Genomic DNA, 20,950 nt, shown 5'->3' on the forward strand with positions numbered 1-20,950 from the left:
AGGAATATTTTTTTTTCTGTCACATGCTGAGCTTATTCTGGTTAGTTTATTCTTTGTATACTCACTTTGCAGTTCAGTGGAAGTGGCCCTGTTTCATAGGGATGTGTCAGTTTGGTTTCATTTAATGGTTGGAGTGATGCCTGAAGTTACACTGATGTTACATGCATGTGAAGCATTGACTCGGTGGAAATATTGCATCAAGGGCTCTAGTTTTAAATTGTTCTGCTGGCGTCCTTTCAACTGAAGAAACAATGGCTGGCAGATGAACTCGGATTAGCGCTATAGGAATGAACCAGACACGTGAAAGTTAATGTCTTGATATGAAAAATACAGGGGCAGCTCTGACTTCACCCCTCTGCCTCTTATGTTGATTTACTGCTTGTTTATTGACTGCTGTCATTAACGCTCTTGGTAGGAATAATTTCTACATATGCTGGAGGTATATGGTAAAATCTTCATAGAGATGTTAGCAAAGTCATGCGTAACTGCATGGTATACTTAGAGTTCACATCCAGCTTTGCAAAAGGATTGAGGGAAAGGAATGGAAAATACTTGAATTTTACCGCTTTCATCTGCCCTTCTGTTGTTTTCTTGCCTGAGAGTGTTTCATCAGTGTTATCAGGTATGGGTGAATTTTAGTGTAAAACTATTTTATGTTGGATGATAGGTTGCTGGTGACACTGTCCCAGAAAAATTCAAGCTATGGCTATATGATTAATTTTGTTGTTTGGAAAAGTAATTACACTCCTTTGGAGGCTCTGAGGAGTAAACTTAGCTGTGAGTAAAGGGATTCTGAATGTGTTTTACTGAAGTAGGTGCAGCTGGCTTAATCCTTAATGTCTCATGGTATATAAGGTCTTGGGAAGGGCTGTAGTGATGGTTTGTTTCCTCTTTATCTAAATACACCGTGAGGACTATCAGTATAAGACTTACAGACCTAAAAGCTTCAAATGCAATCTCCAGATCTGCATTATCATCTGTGCATCCCACTTTCTGAACAACAGAAAAATTGCTAAACTCTCTTTGCAAAGGAATTTGTTTTCATTTTAGTTATGTGGAAGACATGTTAAAGTTTAGTTGTGAACTTCAGCAATGCTCTCTGGCATGACTGAGTGGACTGTTGAGACATCTTGAGAGTGAGAGGTGAATTGCTTAGATCTTGAAGTCAGGAGTGTGGTAGTAGAAGGAAAGGAACGTGGAGAGATATGACTAGTGTGACTGGAAAACAGTGAAAAGTTGGCTAATAAATTGAACAGTTTGTTGGGGCATGTATATGAATGATACTGAATGTATCAAGCTCAAAGCAGCTTGCTTTTATAGAGTTTTGGTATCTTTTGATCAATGTGACCTTCAGTTTGATGTTTGTGATATGGCGTTGGTAGCTGTATGAAATGGATTGCATAGTGTGAATTTTATGAGGTTTTAGGTTAGATATGCTCAAATGTACCATTAAATTTTATGCATTACACGGAGCTATACTGAGGTTTATTTCCTTCAGACAAGAAAATAAAGCTAGTATGACAGTGTGTAGTAAGATTACATACTTAGACCTGTACACACAGGAATGTTTGACTAAAAGTAAAATGCTTCTAAGAATATGGCATATAATGTTGGTGAGAACAAAGGCTACTAGAAACCTTAACAGGGATAGAAAATCTGGTTCGGGATGAAGCTGGGAAACTAACAATTGTTCCATTGTTTGAATTGTCTTGCATTATTACTGGATGATTAAATATAAATGCTGGCCAGATTGGATTGTATCCCAGTAATGAATTGGCCTTTTAAAAACCAGTTGCAGGAAGTAGTAGACAGGTACCCAGCTTGTTTTTCTCAGATTCCAGCGTTGCAGGTGTTGAATGACCAATGGAATAACAATCTTCTGATGCTAGAGTAGGTCACTTCTATTGCTTGGTTTGCTATTTGAATATGGATGCAGGAAGACAAAGCATTCAAAAACACTAGCAGGACAAAGTGTACTGCTGAAGTTCAATAAAATTGTAATTAGAACTTTGGACTATGGAATACATATGGTGCTTCAGTGGTTTGATTTTTTTGTTGTTTTGTTTGCTTAGTTTTTTTCTTCAATTTTTTTATTATTTTAAGATGCCACAAGAGTAAAAGCTATGTTTTAGCTGCAGAGAATAAATAATTCATGAAATGAGGCACTTCAGGAATGGTGGCTGCACTTACTTTATTTCACATTTATCTTAATTTTTTCTTAATGAAATCTAGCTTAATGAAATTGTATTTGTACACCTACTGAGTCTGATTTACCTCACCATAAAATCCTGATACTGCAAGTACACTAGAACGAAATTTTTGAATTTTTATTTTATTATGCCAAGACAAGTTCAAGTCCCCTTGAACTTAGCTTATGCACAATTTGCTGTAGCACTTTAGTTCTCAGACTTCATTTGTATGGGTATCTCAAGGAAGGTCCAGAAATATTGTGGCTGTAAATAAATGTGTTAGGTTTACAGTTAAAGTGAATGAGGCTGACTAAGTCTGAGGTAGCTTGTAAAGCCAGATTTGATCAGGTGAACTGAAAGTTCAATGTCCCTTGAGTAGTAGTTACCTTCCTAAAGTGTATCAAAGGAACCTTCTGTGCACCATGATCTCTGTGACAGGGTGAAAGTCTATGAAAAACATTCAGAAAACAAAACAGCAAATACACTCCTCACTTTCCATATGTGAGTTTGCACTCAAGTACAATTGATCTCTCAGCCTTTTACCTCAATTAATTTTGATCTTCAGATGGAATCACTTGGCTTCCAGGTTTTGATCTCCTCAAGCCTTGCTGAGTTTTTAAAAAGTGGGTAGTAGAGAAATCTACTGCAAGACTGGGCACATGCTGTGCCTCTTGAGGTGATGTTTGTTTTCTTTAGAGCCCTTTCAACACCTCTGGGAGAGTAAATTGTCATTTTCAAGGCTCCTCCACTGGACTGGTGCTGTAGTCCCAGAACACTTGGCAAAAGCAGCTTCTGGGTATCCTCTGTGAAGCAATTTGTGAAAAGGAAGACATCTGATGAAAAAATGTTAGTTGCTATAGTGCTATTTCTCAAGAGGCAGAAGCTGTTTTCTAAAAAGTAAAATAATGTAATGGGGGGAAGGGAATGAGTGACAGGGAAATAGGATCTATTTTTTTTTTTCCCCAAATGGCAGTTTTCTATTTCGATTGGAGCTGTTCCCTTACAAATTTTGAAGAATTGATTGCTTCCTTTTGGGGGAACACTGAGACAATTTTACTAGGCAGTGAGAGAACTGTTGCTGGGCAAAAGATGGAGAAGAGAAGAGAGCTTGCTCCTGGAATAGCTCGAAGCTGAATTTCTGAGATTTAGGTAATCAGTAGGTGAGACTTGAGTGTCTTGCAGCTGTGTTTTGAATATAGTCAGTTTCTTTACCCCCGCGGCCCCCTCCCCCCCAGCCCCGTCCTTACTCTTGAACAAGCTTTTGTTTAATTTGTAGTGGGATATTGTACTGGTTTTTTTATGATGCGTATGTGTGCATCTAAGTCCAGTAAAATTCAGCTGTAACAAGTGCAAACTACTCCATTCGTGCCTACCGCTCATGCCAGGAAAGTTTTGTGTGTGTACTTTTAGTTGCCGTAACATATAGGGGTTGTGAATTGATGCTGAGTTTTAATGTTTGGAGCTTGTTACGCTCTGCTACGTAAATACTGCTTTTTGCCCCTATCCCTGCCTCTGATCATTGTAAATGATGACCTGCTCTGAGTAGCACCAAACCAGTTCAGGTGACTGCTTTTGTAGTAATCCCTTTCCACAATAATTAGAGAGGGAATGAGAATGTGAATCTTTTCTTAAAAAGATTACTTTGTTCAATAAACGCCACTGTTTTAAAAAGACACCTCACAATCCCCAGTAATTTCTGCATACTCAGTTGAAATGATTAACTGTTGCTCTTACTGTCAGAGATCACAAGTCCTATGAAATACGAGTGAATTAATTCTAGAAAATCCCTCTGTGTGTGTTGTTTACTTTTCCGGTGTGATGAGAAATTATGTTTTATGTCCGCAAAACCGGGACCTAAAAGGATCTCGTGGTATTTTCTGAAAGTGTAAAATGTTTTAGTTCAGGTAAAAAGCAGATTGTAAGAAAAAGTTTCATGCTGAAAATGTAGCTATGCTAAATGCTAAAATGTGGGATTGCTAATTTTCACGTACTTGTTTTCATGGTGTCTTGGTGTTGCTGTCTGCACTAATGTGGTTTATCTTTGGAGTATCAGATGTTTCTCCTTTTTTTCCAGAACATGAAACTGCATGGGGAACATACTTATTTTCTTTTTATAAACAGTACAATTAATTACTGAAATAAATATGTTAGGAAAAGGCACTTGATAAAACCGGAATTAATGAAAAACCAAACCAGCAAAAAAAAACAACACTCTGTTTGATGATAGGGTATGGGCTTGAGCTGAAAGAAAATAAAAAGCACCTAACAAATATGTTTTAACATCACGTTTTCTGTCGTATTTACTATGGCATATTTCTGTCATATTTGCTATGAAAGGAAGGTTATGAAATAGGATATTGGCCTGATGATAATTCTCAGAATTGTTTTTTACTTCTCCAAGTGATGGTGACGGAGACTGCCGAGCCGCCAGCACGCAGCAGCTGCCAGGCAGCGCCGCTGCAGCCCCCTTGTGGTGCACGGCAGCCTTCCTGCGGGGACAAGGCTCGCCCTGCCTGCCTGCTGGTGCTGCTGCTGCCCACTCTAGACCTTGAAGTGCCCTGCTAATTCAGCAGGAAGTTGCTGGTCCTGGTGCTTGTAACCTGCAGCATTAGCTGGGAAGGAGGCAGGCTTGCTTTCTGCTTGTCTGTGCCACGGGGTATATATTTAGTGTGCATATATACATGAAAATAAAAAAATACCTTTTGCCCTGCACAGGACATCCCAAGAATCACACCATGAGCACAGTCCAAACACTTCTTAAGCTCTGTCAGGCTGGTGCTGTCACCATTTCCTGTGAAGCTGTTCTGATGCCCAGTCACCTTCTGAGGGAAAAAATGTTTTTTGGATTTCCAACTTAAACCTCCACTCGCACAACTTCAGGCCGTTCCCTCAGGTCCTGTCACTGGTCACCCACAAAGAAGTGATCACTGCCTGCTCCTCCTTTTCCCCTGGTGAGGAAGTTTTAACTGCAATAAGGAGACTCCCCTCAGTCTCCTCTTTGCCAGGCAGAACAGCCCCAGTGACCTCGGCTACTCCTTGTATGGCTTCCCCTTAAGGCCTTTCACCATCTTGGATGATTGCTCTTGTTTAGCTTTGTATCTTTTGAGGTATGGTGGTGCCCAGAACTTCACACAGGACTTGAGGTGGGACCACACCAGAACAGAACAGTGGGACAATCAGTAAATGTATAATGTATTTTCTCATACTCTTAATTATGTTAAAGCCACCTGGGAATTTCTGTATTCCTGTCTTTTCCATAGAAGTCTTTTTCTCTGTTTCATTTTTCCATGCTCCTGACTAGATGGCCAGTCCCAAAGAGTGGTGGTGAATTAATCCAGTAACAAGTTGAGTTCCCTAGGGCTCAGTACTGGGTCTGGTCCAGTTTAAAAAGTTATTTGATGAGCGGGACACATGACACTAAGTTGGGGCAAGTGTGTTGATCTGCTGGAGAGTAGAAAGGCTCTGGATAGGCTGATCCATGATCCAAGACCAACAGCATGAGGTTCAACAAAACCAAAGGATGGATCCTACACTTTAATCAGAACCCCAAGCAGTGCTACAGGCTGTAGACAGAGTGGCTGGAATGCTGCCCAGCGGAAGAGGACGTGGGGGTGCTGGTGACAGCAGCTGAACATGAGCTAGTGTGTGGCCAGAAAGGCCACTGGCATGCTGGCCTGTGTCAGCAATCATGTGGCCAGTAGGATGAGGGAAGTGATTGTCCATGTGTACTCAGCACTAGTGTGGCCACACCTCAAATCCTGTGCTCAGTTCTAGGCCCCTCAATCCAAGAAAGACATTGAATTGCTGGAGCATGTCTGGGGAAGGGGAGCAAGAACTGGTGAAAGGTTGAGCACAAGTCCTGTGAGGAACAGCTGAGAGAGATGGGGGTGTTTAGCCTGGAGAAAAGGAGGATCGGGCATGACCTCATTGCTCTCCACAACTGCCTGAAAGGTGAGTGTAGCCAGGTGGAGGTGGATCTCTTTTCCCAGACAGCTAGTTGTCACTGTGAGAGGACATAGGCTCAGGTTGTGCCAGAAGGATGTTTCAGTTGAATATTAAGAAAAGTTTCTTCGGAGAGAGGGTTATCAAACATTGGAACAAGTTCCCGAGGGTTGTGGTTGAGTCACCGTCCCTGAAAGTGTTTATAAGGTATACCATGTAGGTATGCACTTAGGGATATGGTTTAGTGATGGTCCTGGCAGTGGTACATTAACAGTTGGACACAATGATATTGGAAGCCATTTCCAACCTAAACGATTCTATGATCTAATCTGTCCCTTTTATAAAATCTTGTTTTCCTGGTACCTCCTTAAAAGTGAAGCTTCATCTGTTGTCCAAGTTGAATTTAGCTGCAGAGTTCTAATATTTGTTCTGGCATCTCTTTTGGCCTGCCGGTTCAGCTGACAGAAATTGCCAGAGAGTAATTCAGTGAGAAAAAATGAGCATATTTTTGTGGCTTTAGAAAGCTGTCTTGGTTTCCTTTTAAGAACTAAACAGCAGAATTCACCGAGTGAGTCAAGGGGCTGCATGTAAATGAGCAGAAGGAGTGTGGAAATTGTTATGGTTAGAAAGAATTTGTTTAGTTCATTCCACGTGAAGCTGTACCAAGCCTATGAGGTTGTGTGTTTGGGGAGGAAAAACTGCATAGCCAAAGATGAAAAGGGGTGTTGATCTTGTGAGAACCTTCCAAAGGTGCTTATTTTTAAAGGCAAGGAAACTCTGACAAGTCTGAGAAGAAAGCGCCTAGAAAGCAAGAGAGCAAACAAATTAAAAATAAAATTCACCTTAGATTTTCGTAAGCTGTTTCTAAGGTGAATTGTGACTTGACCTCAAAATATTTTATGAAAATTCTGACTCTCTCTTTTCTTCCTTTAAAAATGTTCCTCCCACCATCTGAAAATTTTTCAATATAATTGGTAAATGTTTGGTAAAAATAAGTAGGAAATAATGTTTTCCTAGAGAATTTCTTACTGTTTTGAACAGGAAAATTCCCCAAAAACAAGTTACCCTTTTTTCTGCCTTCCCTGAAGAGTCCAGTGTATGCATTACTCAGATATTTGTATGTGCAGCCTCCCCATTTTTATTTAGCTGTTTCTTTAATATAGAGTTGAAGCAAAACAAAACTCTCCAGAGATTATGTGCTCTATGCTATAATCCAGCAAAAGGATGCCTTATGCCACATTCTTTAGTGTTTTCTTTTCAGTGTCCAGGTTAGTCCCTTTCTATTTTGGAATTGCAGAAAAATTAAATATTGACAAAATTCAGATCCCATGCCTCTGTTTTGATGTGGGTTTTGGTTTTTGGTTTTTTGGGGGTTTGGTTTGGTTTTGTTTTTCCTGTGCTTGGGCAAATTCCTGCAAAAATTCCCTCAACTGTGGATGCTGTTTCATCACTGTGAGCCATTTGAAGAATGCTACTGCAGGGGCTGCTGCCCTGGATAGATTGTGTGATATCCTTCATTACATTTAATCATTGTTTGTCATTTAAATGCTGTGAGCTGCATGAAGTTATATATTTTGCATGAAAAAGCACACAACTTGTCAAAGATCCAGATCAGCATAGATCTTCTCTGTATGTGAAACCTTCTTCCATCCCGTTGGGCTTATTCATTAAACAATTTTTTGTGCACTGGGAGAACTGGGGCATTATGCTGTGAATGTTAATATCAGGGCTACAATGTGAGACCCAGCTGCATTTGTCAATTAATATTCTCAACAGTCTGATGAACGGTGCTGTTGCCCTTTGTCTCCTCAGTTCTGGATAGGAGTGGATTCTGGTTCAGTTTTTGCAATCTGGAAGGCATTTGTTGTGTCATAATGAAACAAGAGGTAGAAATGAATGCAGGTTCTGCCACCTGGGAATTCTTCCTCACCTGTTAGCTGGCTCAAACTTCCACAATGGGAGAAGGTTGATCCCTGTTTTCCAATTACAGGGGCTGTTTTCCTGCAAGAGTTGTATTTGACAGTAATGGAGGAAGTCTGTGTGCTGGCTTCCTTGCACAACACTTTAGGCTACTTAAGTCAGGAAACCTAAATTATGCTCTTGGCTCTGCAGCTTAGAGCATTGGTACTGGGCGATTTGTAAGAAGTAGTAGTTTTGCTAACTGGAAGCAAAATTTGTAGTGAAATAATGCTCAGCACAGTGTCAAGCAATGACTGTGGGCATTGTTGTCATGATGGATTCATACTATTCCTGAAAGAAGTGAAACTAAAGACCCTTTCATTATTGTTTAGTTTACCGTTCTCATTGGATAATTTTAAAAGGTTGTATGAAACTGAAGAAGTAAAGATTGGTTTGTGAATGCCCAGAATAGGCTTGTTGTATTTCATGCAGCATTTGGTGGTACTGTTTTAGATCAAATTTACAAATTTTAGCTGCTGAATGGTATAACTTCTGAAATATGATTAAGAAAATCTTTAAACAGTATCTTGCCTTTCACATGAAAAATGGTTTGTGTTTCTGTTTAGTGCCATTCAACTTACCATTATTTTATCTTATTTATCTATGAAAACAAATTTTTAGACCCTTTATGCTCAATTTATGTTTTCTTTAGGTCTTTTTAAGCAGCCATTCAGGTTGCTGTTTCTACATGTATTGTGTAAAAAAAGTTTCTGACACTAAGTCTGATAATATACAGGACCACAGAGTGATTTGGGTTGGAAAGGACTAAAAAATAATGTCATTCCAACACACTTGCCAGGAACAGGGACAACTTCCACTTGACCAGGTGCTGATTAATGTGTTTATTACCTTGCCATAGTGCAAAAGTATTTTGCTATTATTTGTTCTTATTGAGTAAATTCCCAAGGCATCAGGCTGAAAGCATAATTTATATAATGTAACTAATAATTCTCCATTAGAGGGAAGAGGAAGGAGGGATTGCACAATTTTTTTCTTCTTCAAAAATTTCCATTCCATTGCAGAAGTATACTTATGTGTACGGTTTGTGACTTTCTTTTTCCAACTTCCTGCCTTCTGGTGATACAACCCATTGTGATGTTAATGACCATTTTGATTTTACTGGAATTTGGAAGTAGAATTTATGATCTTTTAACATGGAGCTGTACCTTAAATTTCTTTTTTGTGCCTGTAGGAGGAAAGAGAAGGAGTTTCTGTTATTGTTGAAGAGCCGTTATCTTTTACTTCTAGTGGATATATTCTGCAAACCATTTTTTTATCACTTTAATTTGAGCCGTTCATCATTGTAGGAACCTGTTTCTTGAGGGGTGTCTTTTGGGAGTTGCTGTGTTGGTGCAGGAACCTATATGAAAAATAGAATATGCTTCTCTGAATCAGAGCATTTATTGGCAGAAAATAAGGTACCTCTTTTTGTGCGAGATGTTGGCTGCGTTTGAAGGATCCATGGGTAAAAGTAATTTTTTCTCGTTTTCCTGGATCCTAATCAAAGGTCTGCTGTATCATACACAGATAATTCATGGGAACATGTCAGTTGGAGCTTTCTTCCAAGTGGCTTTCTCACTGTGGGGGAGTTTTAAGAATACTTTTCAAGCTCTGGCTATGCAACTACATCATCATCATCATTTTGTAGACATCTTTAATTACCTAGGCTATGGCATTCAGCTGAAAAAGAGGAGATGTGGTGCTTCACACCACACACTGATGTATAGATTGCTTCTCATTTCACCAAGCTTCCACTCTCTACAGAGGGCATTTCTTTAGTGTCATCCAGAAACTGAAGTGAATCAGGATCTTTGAAAGACTGTAAATCTAAGGCCACTCTATTTTCTCCAATGTAATTGTCTTTGTGAGAGCAGGTGACATGTAAGGGCAGTTTCTGATTCCTCTGATAGTGTACCTGGTCCTTGAGACCAGGAATACTTATGTCTTGATGCAGCTTTGGACTCCGTTCACCTGATGTTCCTGTCAGTGGCTAGAAGGGTCCCTGCCCCTCTGTCTTTTACAAGAGGGTGGCTTTTAATTAAGCATTGAAATTCTCAACCATCTTCATTATATAAGTCTGTCTTCAGGGAAAACCTAGGCTCAGCTTTCAAAGTTTCTATGCTTACAGCCATAGTAGCATATGAAGGGGAACAGGAAAGGTTGGAGGGCAAGGACCTCCTTTTTTGTGTTATTTCGATAACGGAGCCAGCAAGACTGTTTCAGGTGTCCTTTCTGCTTGCTTGGATGGATTATGCCTTGTATAGGTTATGTGTGAGGAAACACCCTTTTTCTTCATTGTCTGTAGAGGAAGAGATCAAAACATAGAGCTAGGTGTAAAGCTTTCACCAGGGTCACTGTAGAGATGCAGCCTGCTGCTGTAAGATTTTGTTGTGATGTTCTGAGGTTGCCCTGTTGAGGTTTTTGAGAGTTCATTTTTTCTTTTCACTTTCCCCAGTTTATAAACCATATAATCATGCTTAGTTTTCTTTCTCCACATGATTCACAAGCATTTTATTGTCAGGATAGACTCCCAGAAAGAACCAGAGTGTATATCTGTCACTGGAATTGAGCTTGCTTTTAAAAAGAGTTAAAGAGTTTCCATTTTAAATGTCTGTGGATAATAGATATGATATGTAAAAGGGTCGTAACTGCCTTTGTAATCTTTTGGTAGGAGTGAAGTTAGGTTGTAGTTTCCCTTTATAGTTAGTTTTTGTGAAGAGGATGCCATGAAAGTAAAAGGACAGTGTTTGGGACAATGCATGTTTGAAAATTTTTTCTATCTCACTTTAAAAGAATTTAATTCAGGTATTCCTGTTGTATGTTTTTCTTTGTTCTCCTTCAAAATGAAACATCCAAATGCAAACACCTGCATCTTTCTGTTAACTCTCTAGTTTCTTCACTTGCAGCAACATTCCTAGATTTCCTGATTATTTTTTATCATTTCTTTCCAGAAAAAGTTAATTTTAAATTTTGGTGGAGGCAATCAATTAATTTTTCTCATTATATTCCTTTAGAGAAAAAGGATGGTCCAAAATCAAGAAAGAAGTCTCCTTGCTGTTGTAACTGCTATAGCTCATGCATAATGTTTGACCATTTTTATTCTCTTATGTTGTCATGGTCTTTTCTTCTCTAGTTCGACTGCTTCTGAAGCTTTTTCAGGGCAAGGGGGAAGAGAACAGCAAAACTAAGAAAACATGGCTAGAGAAGTCTCAAAGACATACTTACATTTGTTTCTTTGTCTTTTTGTATAAATAAATAAATACCAGTTTTGGAGACTGTGAATGTGAGCCTGTTGAGAGGAATGTGCTCTTTAGAAATGTTGATGGAGATTCTAAACTATTTTGACAAAACTCTAATAATAACTTTATTCACATCCAGGTGAGTAACCTGAGCTGGGGGCTAGTATCAGTGTGCTTCTCCTGGATTCTCTTGGGGTTCACTCTTGGCAGCTCAGTGATGAGGGTGCAAGCCTCTGTTCATCCTAGTTCTGCTGGCTAGTGTAGAGGTGGGGTCACAGTCAAAATGCAGAATGCTGAATTAGATCTTCATTTTGAATGGAAGGTCTTGACCACATGCATTGTCCCTTGTAGGCCTTCCTACCCCCTATTTTTCCCCGCTCCCTCCCCGCCAAAAACAGCAACCAAAATGCACCAAAACCTGAACAACACAACCCTTCACATTTTCCACTGCTGTCTGAATTAATACTCTTCAGCAGTTAAAATTGGTCTGCTAGTGAAAAATGAAATCTGTGTATGGAGGTTTTGGTTAGCATTGTGTACAAAACTTGGCATGTCTTCCTATCTGTTCCCTGCTTGTGAAACTTACATAAAGTCTAGGGGAAAAGTTCACTTGAGGCTTAAATTTCACAGCATTCATGCGGCATAAATGGGAGTGATAGCTTGACCTATTTTCCAACAAAGTAACGTATCTGTTTGTCTGTACAATTAGCTTATCGTTCTTTAAAATGATACCTTACTAAATGTTTGATGGCAAATACTGTTGTTTGCAGTGTGTATAATTTTGTATTTATTTCTTCTTTTTCTTGCTGGAGCCAGGCCCACACAGTACTGCAAAAACTGTAAATTATTGTAGTAAATATAGGAATTTTCAAATCATCTGCACTTTGTTTCTTAAGCCTTGTTAAAGTTTAAATTAGGTTCCTGGTGAGGTAAGCAGCCCATATGTCCTTGGAAGAAGAATAAGGTGCTGCATAGTGATTTGTTTTCAACACTTGTTTAAAAACAAACATAAGATTACAGCACAGCGTTTTCCTGGGATCTCTGAAATTGGAAGTTAGTTAGACTCCCAGTACATTTCCTTGCTGTGGTTTTGATGTGTTTCTGTGTGAAACTGACGGCAGGATTTGTTCGAGTATGTAGGCCACTATTGTATTAGAATTACATAACCGTGTTGAGTGGTGGAAACAGATGAAAAGACGGGATGTACGGCGTTCCCTCACAGATTATATCCTGCAACAATGAAGACAGCTCAAGCTCTGCAGAGAATGTGGTCACATGCAGTCAAAAAGTTGGGGATTTTGAAAGGGCACGTGAGTTGCTTTTTGTTGCATCTTGCTCCACATCTTTTCTTCCCCTCCTCCTCTCATATATCCCTCCCCTTTCTAACTCACTTTTATAGCCAGATGATTGTTGTGGCGGGTCTTCTGATTTTATTCTTCTTTCGTCATGAATGAAGTTGTCTTCAGTGATCTCTCAGTAGCAAGTAATTGCATGAATCTCTAGATGACTGTCAGTTAGAGCTGCAACAGCTGCCTGTTTGTTGCATACTAGTGATTTTAGCACTTTGATTAGTTTCCTGCCAAAGATTCTGCTAAACAGTGTATTTTGGATATTTAGAAAGCACCTGTCATTTTAGTATATGAGCATTAGACAGATTTAAGCAAATCCTGACTACAGTGTTCTAATTAGAATTGGACTGACTATAGTCCCTAATGAATTTAGACTAGCTAATTACAGTAATTTGCATTTACTGCAGGTAGCCAGTTGTCTGTATGAAACCTGGGTGGATTTGTAAACAGTTACTGTTAGTAACTGGAGGTGGGGTTCTTAACCATTTTGCCTGCCTTTCTCTCTCCAGTGTTTTGGTGTGCAATCTTGCAGTGAAACTGCGATCCTGTAAGGGATGCACAAGCTGCTCAGGATCCCTTTGTGTTTCCTTACAGATGAAGTATGAAGAAATTGGCAAGGTGATGAAGGCTTTTCATAACTCATCACTTGATGCATTCAGAGGAGAGTCACATCACTAAATGTGAATTACAGGGATTTCACAATTTGGGTGGAGACTTAGATATTAGTTTTGATCAAGTCCCTGACTGATGATTTGTAATAATATTTGTAGTCTCTCCCTCCCTCTCAATCTTCTCTTCTCCATTACTCTGATGGTATGGGTTAGCATCGTGACAGTGGCAAGCAGCGGTACATTTTATAGTGTTAAAGAGATTATTGTTTAGAGATTGTTTTTTGCCTTACGGGCTTCCAAGGTGACCATTCAGTTCTTTGAACTGTGTTGCAGAGCTGCATGCTTTATCAGTGCAGCAGAGCTAGTCGTGTTGTCTTGGTAATTACATTGTACAAAATCAGCTTTGCAAGTACATAGTGTACTTTCCTTCCCTCATGTAGAGTACAGCAAATGGGAGACAGTTTCCCAAGGAACAGTTTCAAAAAATGGATTACTTTAACAAATACTTGTTAGTTTAAAAGAGAATTTCCTAATTATCTTTTGTTGAATTTTCAGTAACAGTTTCAAGGTGAAAATAAACCCCCACAATTTATGCAGAATGTCCCTGAAACAGTCACTGATACTATGAGGATCTTTTCCTAGGCACAAATGAGATGCTACCGTGGGCTTGGCATCTTGCAAGACCTTAATTTTAGTGTCTGTAGGCAGTAGTTTCTCTTTCATTCTTACTACTCAAGATACCATAAAACTTGTCAGAATAAAGTAAACTTAGCTCTGTATGTAGGCTTATGATGCTTTTGTTTACTACCCAATATATCTCTCTACTTGTGCACAAGGTTATACTTCTGCCATTGCTCATGGAAGGCTTAGTTTTCTGGAAGGAAATTCCTGTAAGTTTCCTGTTTCATATCCTTACATCCATCCCTGATATCTTTACAGTGCTTTCCTCAGCGGTTTTCCTGCAGTTTTGTACTGAGTAAGCAGTCATTCCTCAGGCCTGTCTTTGTCCCCATGGGTGGTAAGCTCGCTGTGACTGTGTTCTGCCTGCCTTACTCTTGCACCTGTTAAGAGCTGGCCCTAGGATTCTTGGCTGGGAGGTAGTGTTGGTAGGAGCTGTGTGCAGTGCAAGTTGAATTTTAAGCAATGTTCATTCTACACGTGTAAGCTGTTAAGGCTTTTTTACCAAGGGGAGGATGGAAAAGATTTCCCATCTTCTGTGCTTTTACAAAATTTGGACATACCTGCTTTGTCCTTCAAATTTTACCCATCATTTGGTACTGACTTTCATTTCTAAAATTTTATTCAGTGAAGTCAGATGGAGTTTAAATGACACTGAGGCTCCTCTTCAGCACAGACTAATTTTTTACAGAGCTTAGAAATATGTAGAAAAGCAAGACTGTAGGAAGGGTCAGTAGTAGTTAAACTGTTTCATACATGCCAGATAAGCAAGCCTAGTCACTTCCATTTACGGCAGCGTCACAGCAGTTCAAAAGAAGAGCTTAGTTAAGGAAGAATTTTTCACTTGTGGCAAAGGTTCTCTGTGCAAGGGAATATATTGAATGAGTTCAGTTTCAGATGGCTGAAAGCTTAGACATGTTAGCTGGTTAAATGGTAATACCAGATAAAATAATTTTATTACGTGATTCAGCACATTCAACACTGACCCCAAAACACATATGTTTTAATATTAATAATTATGAACACATTCTTGTCTGGTCTGGACAAGTCAAAATTTAGAAACAATTACTTACATGTATTACTTTTAATATATGCCATCTCCTACGTGTATTTTTAATTCAGCACTAGAGGTTCTGGAAACTGGAAAGCGTTGTTCATTTTCTGGCAGAACAGTGCAAATTTAACACTGTTCAGTGTTGTAAAATTCCTTGTAAGAATGCTGAATGTTTTGCATATTCCTTCAGGATCTTTGAGCAGGACTTTCTTTTGTTTTTCAATACAGTGAATGTGCAATGTAAAATGTAAATCTAGTTTCTCTTTGTGGTGCACAGAATCAACGGGAACTATGCAATGAGGTGTTTTTTTTGCATACGAGAAATAACATCTATAGCTTGCTGAACAGTTGTGGACTGCCAGAAGTCTTACCCTGAAATTGCAAGGGATGCCTTAAAGTACAGGCATACCCTTCTTGTGCCACTTCTCTGTCTATTGCTTTTGAGTTTGGTTGTCAGTACTTCCTATGTTGCCTTTAAAAAGACCATTGTTCTGAACTGAACTTACGTGTGAAATTCAGTTTTCTGAGATAAAGGAAGAGCACTTCCGGTAAAAACAAATAAAACCTATGGCTTGAGTATGTACATGCACATGCCTATGCAATGCCTGGATTTTTCTTCTGCTGTGGATGCTTTCCATTTTGAAATGTTTGCAGTGTCATTTTTCTGCTGTGCGGTGCCTCATTTTCCTCTAGGTTTACAGGATGGACATTGAAGGGATTGGCTGTGTACTGTGTGATGCATCACAGCTGGGTGATTATTCTGTATTATATTTTAAGCTGTGATGTTGGAAAGATTTCAGGTTATATCATGTAAGATAAAGTGATCAGTTTTAACTGGTCATGTGGGAAAAAAAGTCTCTAAGAAGTGTCACATAAAAGGATATACCTCTACTATATAGTGATATATTGTATTTTCTTGTAAATTTTAATTTCTTGATGGAAACCTAAATATTTAGTTATGTAATTAATAGTGGACAAAATGTTTTGTTAAATCCATATGAATAAGACACAAGAGATCTGAAGACTAGTTCATTTTGAAAACCTCAGTTGCAACTGCTAATCTTACTGCATACTGGGACAGAAAGGTCTTCCATAAGTATTTTATATGTTACTTAAATCAGGGCTATAGAATGCTAGTTGATCTGAATTAAATGCTTTTGCTGAATGAGGATTTTCCAGAAAATCAGAATGAGCTATTAAATCAGTGAAATGTGAAGGGATTCTAGTCTACCACTCTGGACCTATTAATATTTTTTCCTTTTTAAAGAAAAATTGTCATTAATTGAAATACTTGAATTTCATATTAATTCTCCCCAAAATATTAGTATATGCAAATTATTTTTAGACCTGTTTTAACAGGGTATTTCAGATTTTAATTTAAATAGTTATATGCTGTGTGTTTTACTAATTAGTTTCTGTGTGCAACAGGCCCCAGGCATGGAAGAGCTGATATGGGAACAGTACACAGTGACCTTACAAAAGGTGAGTGCCTGTTATATTTTTAGTTTTCAAATATTCAAGCACTGGCTTACTCTGAAAATGTTTTGCAATGGATGTTATTAGCATGTCTGAGTCTAGGATAGGATTAATTCATTGTCCAAATCAGATATGGTTTTTATTTTGAAGCTTAGTTGCTACTCATTCAATAGCACAACTCTTTAAAGTTAGGAGTAAATTCAATTAACAATTTAAGTGCTATATTTGCTGTTTGGTCTTTCTAATGACAGTGTAATATACCACATGTCAGCCATATAGCTAGATTTGTTATTGAGCAGCCTTAAAAGTAAAGCAGATGGTTCTGTCAAGCAGGTTGTGGTTAATGTCCATGCTTTGTAATAATCACTGAACACGATTCCACTGATTCTATTTTTGTAATATACTTCAATACATACTAGGGTAGAATCCAGTGGAAAAACATTGTCATTAAAACAGGTGGAATACAGGTGTCACTTTAAAAGGTTTTTTTAAGAAAAGGGGAAGTATCTCATCAAGTGGAGTTCTTTAGAATTAAAGAAAATAGAGCACTTATGCCTGTGTTCTTTAATAGCTAGGCTGCCACACCAGAGTACAAGATGCACTTTGGCTTCAGTGGTAGTAGTCTGCCCAGCTGTTCTGATGATCTAGGTCCAATGAGCAGCCTGCACTGAGCTGCTCAAGTTTCTTCACATCTGCAGTGAATGGAACTTGATGACCCAAGGTGAAATAGCAATCTTCTCTACATAGCTTGTTTCATGTGAGAAAGTACGGTTGAGAAGAGGTTGGTTTTAGGTTACAAAGGTAGACAGGAAAAACATTGCAGAAGATCTTAGTTGCTGTGATTTCCAGCATTTCAGATCTCTGATATCGTGTAAATTAACATTACTTCTTTACCACAGAGACAGGCTACTGAGATGACAAAGGGCTACTGAACATCCTGTATCAGCTAATACCATTAAATTTTACCTTTATTTTGAATCTATTGTTTTGGTGTAAAGCATCAAACTGCTTCCTGTAAAACTAAGCTGTAGCAAGTGAAGTGCTGTTTTAAAAGAAAACTATATTGATTTTTTCCTCCTCAAAGAAATAATCACTTACTATCAACATTAGTGGAACACAAGGTGACGTATGATGAACTACACATGCTGTGTGGGTATTGGGAGAAAAGCATGACTCTGATGTATTACTTTGCCACTATGTTAAAACATTGTGTTCAAATGTAGCATAATTTGTAAATTTTAGTGATATGATGTGTATGTTAAATAGCTGATAAAGTTAAACTTGTGTGATTTTGTACTCACCTTGCTGTCAGGGGTTCAGTTATGCTAACAGTTCTCAGGTGTTAGCATACACCAGTTCTCAGGTGTTAGCATTCACCATCTCAGGATGGTGAAGCAAAATGTAGGCAAATTTAATTAGTTCTTTACTTAATTACTAACAATCATAAGGCTGTAGAGGTTTTGGAAGACAGGAACTTGTCATCTTGACACATAGATGTGTAAACCTAATCTTTCTTAAATATAGAGGTGGTGTGTGTTTCCGCAGCACTCTGCATGCAGCTATCATATTTTAAATAGTATCTACTTAGAGTGCCATCATGAGAACAGTCATGTTCCTCTTCCTTCTCCCTGTCAAAATTTCTGTCAATGTATTCAATTTTTATTGTGTTTGATTTTGTTGTAAAGGATTCAAAACGAGGATTTGGGATTGCAGTTTCTGGTGGCAGAGATAACCCTCACTTTGAAAATGGTGAAACATCGATAGTAATTTCAGATGTTCTTCCAGGTGGTCCAGCAGATGGATTACTTCAGTAAGCACTTCTTTCTTTGTCTGGCATTTGGAGGGGCATGGCTGTAGAATATATAAAACCTTTAGACAGACATGGTTGAAATCCTGGTGATTTAATAACCTCAAGATTTGGTGCCCTCTTAAATATCTAGATGTCTCTTTAAAAAAAACCTCAATACAATAAAACAAGTAAACCCTTCATAGAGGTGTTAGTTGCTATTTGGTAAAGCATTACATTTCAGTGGTGGTGTTGAAAAGTCTTTATCAGTTAAGTATGTTTCTTTCAAGATTGCGTTCCATTTAAAGAAGCAGTAGAAATACTTAGTATCTTAAAATCATCCTTCTTAACATCCTTCTTGTTCCTCTTCCAGTAAACATGTTTAGTGATCAGTCACTGGTTTCCAAAAATTACTTAAGTCAGCTCAAAGAAGGTTTGCTAAATATTTATTTTATATCTGAAAGAAAAGATTATGGAAATAAAGAGTTTTTGTTGTCTTTCTGATAACTTCATCCTTGATGAGGCAGCATCTATCGTGTACAAACAATTAACCTGTAGGCTGAGAGTTTCTGTCCTACCATCAGTTTTTCATCCTTTGATTTGAAATACCTGATGAGGACTAGACAATTTGGAAGAATGCCAAATAATTGTGCAGCAATAATAAATCAAGAGAGTAGATTCTGTCCTTTTTGCCATGCATTTATTTTTGGCCAGAAAATGAGATGGCTGACATAGGAGTTGTTGTTGAATAACTAAACGAGAGAGTAATTGTAAAGCATGTAACAAATAATTTTTAATATAGATGTACAAATCCTACGTTTTATCACAGTGATCCCTGCACACCACCACTGTCATGAGTCCTGTTTCCATAGTCACTTGTGATTTGGGAATGAAACCGTATCCAGAAATTACAAAAGATGATCATCATGATCTTTCAAATTATGAAATGATCATAGGTAAATTGATGATGGCAAGGAAATACCAAGATATTTGTATAGGCTGTACCACTTTCAGACAAAACACACTCTGAAGAAAATAAATAAAGCTGTTCCTCCAACAAATCAAGGAATATAGGTCTAACCTTCAGAGTGTATGGCTAAAACCATCCTGTCATCTTTTGTAGGGTAAAATGAGCACATGTAGAGATACTGCAACATTAAATTCTGTACTGGCTTTAGATGTATGGACTGTCCAAACAGCTGTTTTAATTCTTTTGTAAACCTGGGTGAAACTGATACTGACATATAGCATGCTGTTCTGGCATCCTCATCCACTAAAAGAAATCGGAAGGGTATGAAAAGAGGCACAAAAATAATTTAGGAGTTGGAGTGCCTTACAAATGGAGGCTTAGAGTATATAATCTTCTTATTTAAAAAGAAGATTGTGATGTGATTTGATTATAATGAAGACAAAATAGTTGGTACCAAAGATTTCTTTTATCTAGCAGAAAATGTCAACATAACCAGTAATTTGTTGAGCTGATGCTCTGACTGTAACTTGGTAGTGATCAGAATAAACTAATATGAGGAGTATGAAGAGTGGTAAAATGGGATTTTTTTAAAAAATCTTCTTCACTTTTTGCATTGAAATGCCTTAATGGAATTTATGGGATTAAATTAATCAGTGTTATGGGGCTATTTCATAGGGGGCTAGGTGTTAGTGATCTATTTGATATGCAGGAGGTGTAGCAGAAGAATTGTCAATCTTAGTTGGCCTGTGTTTTAGGGCAGGGAGGACTTCTGGTGTATTATTGTTTTGTTGTTTTTTGGTTTTTTTCTCCCAGTCACCTTTCTAAAGAGTAGATGTGACATGAACATGAGACTTTAAGAAAAATCTACTGCAGTTTCACTTGTCAATGTTTGTCAAAATACTGGTATGGCTGCAACAATTTCAAGCTTTCGTGAAATTCTAATGTGAAAGAAGTCTAGCACTAGGTGTGAAAAACTAGGAGTCTTGGAAGAACTAAATAAAGTTTCAATACTCATCACAAATGTTCTTTAAAAACATTATGGCAAGGTGCTTAAGCTGAACACGGTATGTACACAAAGATAGTGCTGCTCAATGTCTAATTTTTAGGTGTACCAAAAGCTGCTTCTAGGATTCAGATATTGTAGACTTGATATACCAAACACTCTTGTTAAACTGAGTTAAATCTGTAGGTTTCCTGTATTAAAAAAACCCCATTGTTCTGCTGTTTTCATGAAGAGTCCTCTTAAATCCTCTCTTTCCCTTTTTATCTCCCTCCCCATTTTCAGAGAAAATGACCGAGTGGTCATAGTTAACGGGACCCCAATGGAAAATGTTCTACATTCTTTTGCAGTCCAGCAGCTTAGGAAAAGTGGAAAAGTGGCCACCATTGTAAGTAAATTCCAAATGTATTCATTGTACAGTGGTATGTACCTGTGTAGCCAGTCAGGATTTTTGTTTTCTTCTATAAAGTGTAATTAAAGGCACAAAAGCAAAGCAGTTCTTTGCCAGATGCAAAGTACAACATAAATAAAACAAAGGCATAGTTTCTACAGGTGAAATAAATGAAAATTAATCAGCAGAATCACCAAATTATCTTGTTGAAAAACGGACAATAAGATGTTTATTTTAAAATGTTTACTTTAGTGATTAACAAGTGGTACAAAATAGAAGTTACGTGAGGCAAATTGTGTTCTGCAT

The 20,950-nt window shown here is 38.1% G+C and overlaps 1 protein-coding gene across 3 annotated transcripts in view; it reads left to right on the top strand.

Annotated features, from left to right (window-relative positions):
• TJP2 (tight junction protein 2) overlaps positions 1-20,950 on the top strand; it is a 61,620-nt gene that overhangs the window by 24,146 nt on the left and 16,524 nt on the right. For 2 of the 3 annotated variants that reach the window (XM_066339164.1, XM_066339162.1), the window contains 3 exons: positions 16,450-16,503; positions 18,183-18,307; positions 20,539-20,641. In XM_066339164.1, the coding sequence (XP_066195261.1) occupies positions 16,459-16,503; positions 18,183-18,307; positions 20,539-20,641 (273 nt within the window). In that variant the 5' untranslated portion in view covers positions 16,450-16,458. Of the gene's footprint in view, positions 1-2,844; positions 2,866-16,449; positions 16,504-18,182; positions 18,308-20,538; positions 20,642-20,950 lie in introns of those variants that run through there. The other variant, XM_066339163.1, reaches the window with a different exon arrangement.

Source organism: Sylvia atricapilla, chromosome Z (assembly GCF_009819655.1).
Source record: "Sylvia atricapilla isolate bSylAtr1 chromosome Z, bSylAtr1.pri, whole genome shotgun sequence".
Taxonomy (NCBI): domain Eukaryota; kingdom Metazoa; phylum Chordata; class Aves; order Passeriformes; family Sylviidae; genus Sylvia; species Sylvia atricapilla.